We start from the raw sequence: 11279 nt of genomic DNA, 5'->3' as shown, positions 1-11279 counted from the left end.
TTCAAAACCTCCTCAAAGAAATGAAAAGAACTTCAAGTCAGCTCTGCAAAGTGTTACATAAATTGACCAGAAATGGCCTCTTCATATTGGTGCAAAATGGCTTGCTGCTTACTTTTTCACAGCAGACTAGGGCCATTAGTCTAAAAACTACCAATGCCAAACTCAAATCCTTACACATGTAATTGCTTTAAAATACATTCCAAATATGTTCGTTGACCATTTATACATCTTTTGTAAAGTGTCTGTTCACGCCCTTTGCCCAGTTTTTAATGGGGTTATTTGTTTTTATATTGTTGTTAAGTTGTTTGAGTACTTTGTAAATTCTGGATATCCATCCCTTGTCAGGTGTATAGTTTGCAATTATTTTCTGCCATTCATACAAATAGCCAACAAGCATAGGAAAAAATGTTCAACATCACTAAGCATCAGAAAAATGCATATTAAAACCACAATGAGATATCATGTTACACCAGTCAGAATGGCTATTATTAAAGTCAAACAATAACAGATGTTAATGAAGATGTGGAGAGAAAAGAGTGTTTATACACTGTTGGTGAGAGTGTAAATTAGTACAACCTCTATAGAAAACAGTATGGAGATGTCTGAAAGTACTAAAAATAGAAGTACCATTTGATCCAGCAATCCCACTACTGGGTATCTACCGAAAAGAAAATAAATCATTCTATCAAAAAGATACCTGCACTTGTATGTTTATCACAGCACTATTCACATTAACAAAGATCTGAAATCAACCTAAGTGGCCATCAATTAATAAATGGATAAAAAAAATTGTGTTAAATATACAATAGGATTCTATCATCTACAAAACACAGTGAAATCATGTCTTTTGCAGCAAATTGGATAGAACTGGAGGCCATTATCTTAAGTGAAACAACTCAGAAACAAAAAGTCAAACACTGCATGTTCTAATTTATACATGGAAGCTAAATAATATGTATACAGGGACATAATGTAGAAGAATAGACAATGGATATTCAGAAGGGTAGGAAGCTGGAAGAGGGGAGAGGGATGAGAAATTACCTAATGGGTACAATGTACATTATTCAGGTGATTCATACACTAAAAGCCTAGACTTCACTTTTATACAATATATCTATATAACAAAACTGCACTGGTACTTATAAAATTATGCAATTGTATGTATATATAAATCCAAAATAAACATATTTTAGCCATTTAGAGCCTATCCATTTTGTATACCCTCATTTGCACCCAACACTTACTAAGCATAGATAAGATGAACCCTGTAGCTATGACAGACTCCAAATTGTTGCTGCCCTTTGGAGCTCTCTTGCCAAGAGACTTTTCATTTTGCTGCTGAGTAACATCACCTAAACAAACAAGCCTCCTATTCAATTTCCTGTTCTCCTCTAGGGAGTCCCTTGACCTATTCCTCTTCTATGTGGTGGCCTCACACAACTGTCTTGGAGAATCTCTTGCTGAACACTGTCCAAACATTGTCCAATAAAGCTTATTATGTGTTACTGCTGCTCATAATCCTGTATCTTTCTTATTTGACCCTGAAATCTCTGAACTTACCACACAAGGATATAGAAAATATGAATAACGCTTTCACACAACAGGATCTACATTGACACACATAGTACACTCCACTCTACAAGAATAGAGTACATATTTTCTCTATCTAGCGATAGATAGATATATAGATAGATGATAGATAGATAGATGGAGAGGAGTTTTTTTTTAATGGTCCAAGAAAACATGTACTCTATTCCCAGGTACAAGGGATTCTCCTGCCTCAGATTTCCAAGTAGCTGGGATTACAGGCATGTGACACCACGCACGGCTAATATTTGTATTTTTAGTAGAGATAGGGTTTCACCATGTTGGCCACACTGGTTTCAAACTCCTGACCTCAGGTGATCCACCTGCCTCAATCTCCCAAAGTGCTGGGATTATAGGAGTGAACCACTGCACCCGGCTAGAAAAGCTATTCTAAAATTTATGTGGAAAGGCTCACGCTCTAGAATAGCTAAAATAATCCTGACAAAAAAGAATTAAGTGAGAAGAATCACTTTATCAGCCACTAAGGTTTAGTATGTAGCTACAGTAATCAAGGCAATGGGGTATTGTAGAGGTATGAACACATAGATAAACATAACAAAATAAAAAAATTAGAAATATGCCCAGGAAAATTTGCTCACCTTATTTCTGACAAAAATTTTTTTAAAAAAAAGATTAAATGAATGATCACCTCTTCACCAAATGGTGCTAGACATCCATGCGCAAAAAATGAAAAGAAATAAAGTAAGCCTAAGCCACAACATCCTATACAAAAATTGACATAAGATGGATCATGAACATAAGTATAAAATATAAAACCAAAAAATATTTAGTGAAAAACAGAAAAAAAAATCTTCAGGATCTACAGCTAGGTAAAGAATTCTTAGGCTTGATACCAAAAGTATGATCTATACAAGGAAACAACAACAACAAAAAGATCATTACAACCTCATCAAGATGAAAATCTTTTCTCTGTGGATGAAGCTGTACAGAAGATGAAAGAAAAGCCAGACACTGAGATAAATTATTCAAATTACCTATGCAATAAAATGATTGTATCCAGAATATATAAAGTTTCTAAACTCAATGGTAAGAAAACAATCTAATTAGAAAATGGGCAAAATACATAAACAGAAATTTAAACAAAGATTTACAGATGACAAACAAGAACATGAAAAAATATGTTCAACATCATTAGCTACCAGGAAATACAAATTAAAACTTAAATTAAATACAATGACAACTTTATCAGAATGGCTATAATAAAAAATAATGACAACACCAAAGGTTGGTGAAGGTACAGAAAAACTGGATTGCTCATATGTTGCTGTTGGGAATGTAAAATAAGACTATGGAAAATAGTTTTAAAGTTTCTTATAAAATGAAACATGCAGTTGCCCTATAACCCAGCAATTATACTTTATTTCCCAGAGCAATGAAAATTTGTGTTTATTTTTTTTAAATGTATATAATTTTTTAGGAGTTTTACTTCTAAGAGTAAAAAATTGGAATCAGCCTAGATGTCTTTCAAGAGGTGAACAGTTAAATAAACTGTGGTATGCCAATACCATGTGTGAGGGTTAATTTTTTATGTCAACTTGTCTTGGCCATATTGTGCCTAGAAATTTGGTCAGACATTATTCCTGATGTGTCTGTAAGGGTGTTTCTGAATGAGATAATATGCGAATCAAGAGACTCAGTGCAGCAAACTGTACTCTGTACTGTGGATGAGTCCTATTCAATCAGTTGAAGGGCACCATTCAATCTGTTAAAGGCCTGAATAAAACAATAGACTTACCCACCAACTAGTAAGAGAAAATTCCTCTTGCTTGACTGCTTTTGGGTTCAAACTGAAACACTGGTTCATCCTGGGTCTTGGGCCTGTTAGCATTCACATTGGAAAAGAACTGTCAACTCTGTTGGTTCTCAGGCATTCAAATTCAGACTGGAACTACACCATCAAGTCTCCTGGGTCTCCAGCTGATTGCAGATCTTGAGACATGCCAGCCACCATAATCGCATATCTCATTATTTTGGTCCTGGGATTTCTAGAATTGGCATTTTAATTTGATTAGATTTAAAGAGGCTAATGATTCTATTTCCAATAGTAAAGGGGGCACTGACAGTTATGGCATGATCTAGCAATGGGGACATGCAAAATATCACCACTGGCTACTCCTAATCAAATACTTACAAGAAGCAAGGATCTAGGTGACTGTGTATATAATTCTAAACATTTTTATCAAAATAATACATATAGTGAGATTGGCTGGATGTTCTTAATGTCACTACACAAAGTGGAGAAAGGAAAAAATATACTCATGGATTCAAATGTCCAGATCAAACACCGCATAATTAACTTGAAAGCTTCTAGATGTGCCCTAAAGATGATCTTTATTTCCCAGAGCCACAGCGTTGATTGTTAAAAACCCAAAGCAGTATCTCATCCTATGACTGATGAAATTACAATGTACATTAAATTCCCAGTATCATAGGGTTCCTACTGTCAAAGTGAAGGCACTTATTGTGAATTATCATAAAAATCAAAAGGGGGACAAGTGGAAACCCCAGATAAAATTGGGAACATTTAGCCAATCAACTGTGATGAATTTTCTCTGCCAGTGAAAGAGGCCTCCTCACCCCTGTGAAAGTGACCTGTCCACCTCACTCTGGGAGGATTAACCCTGCATTGCTTAAGGACACTGTAATGGTCACTGGGAGGCAGTTGTTCAATACCCTGTTGATTCTCCTCAGAACCTACTTCCACCACACATCTTTGCTTCCAGACCTATAACTCAACTAAGGTTCCAGCAGTCCCCTGAAAGTGTGACCCATGAAGAGGTGTGCTCACAAATCTACTTGAATTTTCTAATTTATATAGACAGAAATTAAAATAATATGTTTGAAAATGAATACTAAGGGTGCGGGATAATGATGGAAGAAATATAAAGTTGAATCAGGCCAAAATTTATTGATACAGGCTCACTATGAACCTGACTAATACAGTAGGTAATACTACTCAGCAATAAAATGGAACAAACTATTGATACATGCGTCACCTTGGATGAGTATCCAGGAAATGATACTGAGTGAAATAAGCCAATTTTTTTTTTTTTTTTTTTTTTTTTTGGAGATGGAATCTTGCTCTGTCGCCCAGGCTGGAGTGCAGTGGCGTGATCTCGGCTCATTGCAAGCTCCACTTCCTGGGTTCATGCCATTCTCCTGCCTCAGCCTCCCAAGTAGCTGGGACTACAGGTGCCCGCCACCATGCCCGACTAATTTATTTTGTATTTTTAGTAGAGACGGGGTTTCACCGTGTTTGGCAGGATGGTCTCGAACTCTTGACCTTGTGATCCGCCCAACTTGGCCTCCCAAAGTGCTGGGATTACAGGTGTGAGCCACCACACACGGCTGGTTACAAACTCTTTGATTTCATTTATATAACACACTTGAAATGACCAAATTATGGAAATGAAGAACAAAGTAGTGGTTAACAGAGGTTACAGAGAGAGAATATTTGGGGGAGAGAAGTTATAAAAGGGCAATACTAGGGATACTTATGGTTATGCAACTGTCTGCATCTTGACTCAATACAAGAACCTGCACATTCGATAAATCACATGGAATTAAATACACATACATACCATACACACACCCAATCACAGAAATGAAGAAAAGTAAATCTGGAAGTCTAAATAAGATCAGTAGATTGTGTGTCAATATCCTGGGTGTAATATTGTACAATTTTGCAAAATGTTACCCATTGGGGTTAACTGGGTCAAGGGTATATGGGATTTCTCTGCATTATTTCTTACAATTGCATGTGAATCTGTTGTTTTCCCAAAATAAAAACATTAATTAAAAAACTGAAAAAGAAAAATAGCACCCACCAAAATCAAACAACACACAAGAGTCAACCAGAAAGAGCAAATGGCCAAAGCTGGAGCAATTTAAGTAACAAAGTAATTGTCATATTAGATTTTAACCTAATAAAATAAATATCCATGAGTCCATACTAATGTAAATAAGTGATTAAATAATACATGAATAAGTGCACGTAGGGGAAGAGAGAGCTCTTTCACACAATATAGTTTATATTAGTGAATGTAAAGAAAAGAAGTAAATCAAGAATCAAATAGACAAGATCTACCCATGGATGCTAAAATTAGTGGGTGTAAGTTTGAGGATAAAGAAGATTTGTATGGTCTCAGTGTATTTTCCTCAAGATATTTATCAAGTAGAATGAGAAAGATAAAAAACTTTACATTGGAGAAATCCAACAGATACCAACTTAATTGAGGCAGTAAGATTAGCATCACTAGTACTAGCATATATTGACAACATGAAATCCTTGAAAGCTTGTATTGGAAAAGTAACAATATCATTCGTGTGGAGTTCTTGCCAAAAAAATATAACTCCCCTCCAATCACTAGAAAAATTTGAAAAGATACAAATGAAGGAATGTTCTACAAAACAACTTATTGTTGCCCTTTAAAAGTGTTAAAAGTCACAGAATGATGGATGTAAGGACACTTTTTACTATTTTCAATGTTGTGTAAGTATAAATTAGTTAAAAATACAGTCAATAAAAATGAACCAACACATTTTCATCATTCTCTAATTTTATTTTTGCTCCAATTGAGAAATTATTGTTTGAGGGTTGTTTGTCAGAATTTTAGACTGAAAGATTGCAATACTTTTGTCTCCTTTTCCCTGATAAGTCCAGCCTATTCACATCTCTTTCTGTCGCTCTATTCTCAAAAGCAATATTTCCCCTTCATATAGCCTGTATGTACTATGAATTGGTACCTAACTTATTTATCCCATCACTTTGCCACAGTGTTCAATTCAAGCATGTACATCTAAGCCAATGTTAAGAATAGGATACAAGGAGGTATTGCTGGAGGCTTCTTGGTCTCATCAACATGCTGGGTACAGTGGTATAAAGAGGTAACATCTGGCACTATCACAGTTATTTCTGATAGAACAAAGGAAACAACTGAAAATAAGGCTGACACAGTGTAGGATAGATACAAGATAATTTCAAAGAACGTGAAGAGGAGCCCTGATATTATTACAGTGCCTAAAACTATATAGAGCATAGAGCCATTCATTTATATGAAATTTATATAAATATAAATTTCTTTTTGTTGAAGATAGTTGGAATTGATTCTTTGATGACATAAAGACACTTAACCAATAGTTCACATTATTACTATTTGTTATGAAACCTTGCACAATGCCAGAATCTTTGTTACCATAGTACAACTACCTATTGATTTTTTTTTTTTTTTTTTTTTTTTACCAGTCATCTTTTATTTGGAGGTTAATTCCCATTAGGACATGAAAGGATTCAGCAACGATCGAGATTGTGTTCCTCACGGAGGGGCTCAGGCCAAGGTCATGGGGTCAGGGGGTGGTGCATAGCGTGTCCTCTTCAGTGGTATTTGCGGAGCCGCTCATGCTTGAGATGCTTGTAGGAAATGCTGTAGGTGAAGAGCACGTAGCATGCCAGCACCATGGTAATCCCCGAGATGCTCCCCTTCTTCACGTTAATGTACTTGTTGTAGTACCGGTAGTAACCTCTTCGAAATGCTCCGAGAATGCCACTAGGGCTGAAGTCCCGCATCAAGATCCAGTTTGGCAGTTCCCCCAGTTTGACCTCTAGAAGTTTCTTGTCCTTCACTGGTACAACTGACGCCATCTTGGAGTCCCGGTGTCCGCTCCCTATTGATTGTTGTTGGCATACAAATGCAACCTAGTTTTTATCCTTGACTCTAGTATGTCAGACACTGTGCCACATGGTGTAGAGGATACATAAATTAATTGAGGGAGCTCCTGCCCTCCAGGAATGTCCAGTCTACCACGGAATTTAAGAAATTTGTAAAAATATCTATAAGGCAGAAAAATAACAATCATAATCAGCTACGAGTTTAATGTTACAAATTTTCACAAGACTATGGGATTACTTATGGCTCACCAGATCCAGAAAGATTAAGTGGAGAGGCAGCATTTGAGCATGGCTTTGAGAATGAGTGAAATTTAGACATATGGATATGGAGGTGAGCAGTCAAGAATAGAAAGAAAAAAAAAAAAAAAACTTTCCCAGAAGCTTAGAGACTTCCTTCAGCAAAAGCAGTCTGCTATTTTTTCTTGTTTATTTTATATATACATGTTTGCATAATATTTTAAATGAGAAGATGGCTTTCTGTGCAATTTTTAATAGAAAATTGGTGATGATATTCAACATTTTATTTTCACATAAGAAAACAAAGGCCTAGATATAAGAAGGTGACTTATATAAGGTCACTGAGTTAATGGCAGAACTCTTGCTTTTATGTGAGAATTGAGGGATAGAGAGAACAGCAGCCAAGTTTGGTTTTGAATCCTGCTAATGTCATTGACTAGATGTTTTGTTTTAGACTATTTGTTAAATCTTTTTGAGGGCCTCATTTTCTTTTAATCTATAAAAAAGGAGGCTGGGCATGGTGACTCCTGATTGTAATCCCAGCACTTTGGGAGGCCAAGGTGGGAGGATCGCTTAAGGCCAGGAGTTTGAAACCAGCCCTGGCAACATAGCGAGACCCCATCTCTACAAAAACAAAATGTAAAAAGGAGCTGAGTATAGTGGTGCACACTTGTAGTCCCAGCTACTGGGGAGGCTGAGATGGGAGAACCACCTAAGCCCAGGAATTCAAGGTTGCAGTGAGCCATGATTGAGCCACTGAACTTCAGCCTGGGTTACAGAGCAAGAACCTGTGTCAAAAAAAAAAAAAAAAAAGAAGGAGATAATAAGTCAACTATCTCACATGGTTGTTGAAATAAAATTTTTATATAGATGTAAATTTTATGCCTTATCTGGAATATACTGTGTCTTTATAATAAATGTGGCAAAGACATCTCAATAAAACTTCTCAGCTGCCCATTAAGTACATATCTCTATTTTACGAAAAGCAAGCCCAACAGGATATTTCCTACATAAGCTGCTCTGGTTCATGTGATGTACTATGTAAGAAAAGCCAGTTTTGCAAACCTGAACACATCTCATTGGTCTGGGGAATAATGCACAAGCAAAAGTCACCCATATATGAACTAGACACAAGGACAGTCAATCACTTTTGAAGTGGCTTGGCATAACTCTCTCACAGTGAGTGGTAATAAACCATCTCAATCAAAATAGTTTTTGGGAAGTAAGAATGCTAGATCAATAAAGGTAAGGTATATTACTCAGCTCAAGTTGCTGTTTCGAGTTATTATGAATTTTCCTCTTTTATATAAAGACCAGTATTTATCACGGTGTTAGAAATTCTGAGATTTGTGTTGACAAGTGGCAAATTACGTTATTTATTCTGCACATTTGCCATAAATATCTATCACTAAAGGTAATTTGTGATTTTATTTTCTGTGAAACCCAAAGGAATTTTACGGCTTAACTCATGTGTTCTGATTAAATAGCACCATCAGTAGTGACAGTAGCGGGAGAAGAAAGAAGAGGTAAAGGAGGAGGAGGAAGAGGAAGAGGAGGAAGTGTAAGTATTAGCAAAAGCAAAGAAGACAAAAGAATTGAGTAAAGTAAAATTGCATATGGACACTTCTTATGTCCCAGAACAATGCACATGCTATTATTAATCTCCACAGATATCTTATGAGATAGGACTCATTTTTCAGACGAAGAGACAAAAGCTTATGTAATAAACAAAACTGTTCCTAAATTATACAGCTCAGAAGTGGAGAAACATGTTCTTTCTATGGTACCATGCAACATAAGACAAATATTCCTCTACCTTTAGTTTTGTATGAGACTCAATTATTCTAAAACTGATCTTTATCTTCATCCCTTGCTTTCAAGAGTATCATTCTGTTTCCCTAAACATGGCCTTTATACTCATCACTTGCTTTCAAATACTATCATCCTGTATTAAACTGCAGATCATTTGTGGTGAATCAAAGCTTAACAGATTACTCATTGCTAATTAAATAGCTGATTCTGTCCACTGAAGCTCATACATTAAAGTATTTAATGTTTGTTTGGTAAACTGCTTTACTAAATGCTCCTTTGACTTTTATTGGTAATAAACATTAAGCATTTATGGCCTGTGAAAGCAGCTTCCCATCCAGCTTATGCTGTTACTATTTACAGTTTGTTAATAAAATACCACTAACGTCCTTCAAATCAAAAGTTGTTTTTGTTCTTCTCTTTAACTTTTATTGTATAGTATGAATAATCATTCACTAAAATTTGAATGAACTATGCATTTACTAGTGGTTTTTCAATAAAGAGAATACTTTGCTAAGCCCAGCACACTTCAGGATTCAACAACAAGGCCTCAGATCAGACAGAGATCTAGTTCCCTTTCTTCACTTCACACTCTCTTTTAACTGCACTGTGGTCTCACTTGGGTACATCCAGATTTCATCATTACTAACAAAATTTTAAAAATCTGACTTCCGAGTCCAGGTCGAAAATGGCGGCAGTTGGTGTGTCCCGGGTTTCTCGGCGGCTGGGTCGGTCCGGCCCACAGCTGGGGCAGCCTATGTCGAGTGGCACCCATGGCGAAGAGGGCTCAGCTCGCATGTGGAAGACCCTCACCTTCTTCGTCGCGCTCCCCAGGGTGGCAGTCAGCATGCTGAATGTGTACCTGAAGTCGCACCACGGAGAGCGCGAGAGACCCGAGTTCATCGCCTACCCCCATCTCCGCATCAGGACCAAGCCGTTTCCCTGGGGAGATGGTAACCATACTCTAGTCCATAACCCTCATGTGAATCCACTTCCAACTGGCTACAAAGACGAATAAAGAGAATCTGGACCACTACCTGGGCACCAGGGACCACAGCACTGGTTTGGACCATTACTCTGCACATGGACCAGAAAAAGTATACGGGACCTTAAGCTCATCTTCTTGTATCAAATGATGACTGGTATACTGGTCTTCCATCCCTTTGCTTGTGGCAGGAGATGGCTTAAATAAATAACTTAAACTTAAAAAAAAAAAAAAATCTGACTTCCTTTTACTATGATTTGACTCCTTTTAATCCGATTTTTTCATTTAACCTTTCTGAATACCAATTTCTTAAACTTTCATCTTAAGGTTGAGCTCCTGTAAAGGAAAGAGTAAGGGGAAAACTTTAGAAATTATGAGCAAGGTCCTGATACTTTTATGGGTTATTTTAAAATGTATTCATTTAAAATTTTATTTATTTATTTATTTTTGAGACAGAGTCTCGCTCTGTCGCCTAGGCTGGAGTGCAGTGGCGCAATCTCGGCTCACTGCAAGCTCCGCCTCCCAGGTTCACACCGTTCTCCTGCCTCAGCCTCCTGAGTAGCTGGGACTACAGGCGCCTGCCACCATGCCCGGCTAATTTTTATATATATATAGTATTATTTTTCTGTGAAACCCAAAGGAATTTTATAAAGGAATATATATATATATATAGTATTTTTAGTAGAGAGAGGGTTTCACCGTGTTACTCAGGATGGTCTAGATCGCCTGACCTCGTGATCCGCCTGCCTTGGCCTCCCAAAGTGCTGGGATTACAGGAGTGAGCCACTGCGCCCGGCCTAAACAAAATATTTTTAACTGTTCGTTTAGGTTCTATGGTACATGTGCAAGTTTGTTATATAGGTAAACTTGTGACCTTGTGACTTGGGTGTTTAGGGTAAAGATTAATCACTGGTATTAAGCATAGTATTCAACACTTTTTTCTTTTCTGAACCTTTCCCTCTCTGGTTTTTT

General features: G+C 36.9%; 1 protein-coding gene and 1 pseudogene across 1 annotated transcript; one reads left to right on the top strand and one right to left on the bottom strand.

The window, feature by feature from the left end:
- Window positions 1-6834: 6834 nt before the first annotated feature.
- Window positions 6835-7253, bottom strand: LOC103232531 (ATP synthase subunit f, mitochondrial). The gene has a single exon (XM_037988867.2). The coding sequence runs from the start codon at window positions 7247-7249 to the stop codon at window positions 6983-6985; it is 267 nt and encodes an 88-aa protein (XP_037844795.2). The 5' UTR covers window positions 7250-7253; the 3' UTR covers window positions 6835-6982.
- A 2748-nt stretch (window positions 7254-10001) lies between these two features.
- LOC103232530 (cytochrome c oxidase subunit 6A1, mitochondrial pseudogene) lies at window positions 10002-10542 on the top strand (annotated as a pseudogene).
- Window positions 10543-11279: the final 737 nt, after the last annotated feature.

The sequence above is a fragment of the Chlorocebus sabaeus genome, chromosome X, assembly GCF_047675955.1.
Source record: "Chlorocebus sabaeus isolate Y175 chromosome X, mChlSab1.0.hap1, whole genome shotgun sequence".
Classification (NCBI taxonomy): domain Eukaryota; kingdom Metazoa; phylum Chordata; class Mammalia; order Primates; family Cercopithecidae; genus Chlorocebus; species Chlorocebus sabaeus.
Note: the sequence above shows the minus strand (reverse complement) of the source record. Positions and strands in the feature narration are given on the sequence as shown.

Excerpts from the sequence above, each read along its gene's own strand:
- LOC103232531 (XM_037988867.2), bottom strand. The coding sequence starts at position 7,249 with ATGGCGTCAGTTGTACCAGTGAAGGACAAGAAACTTCTAGAGGTCAAA.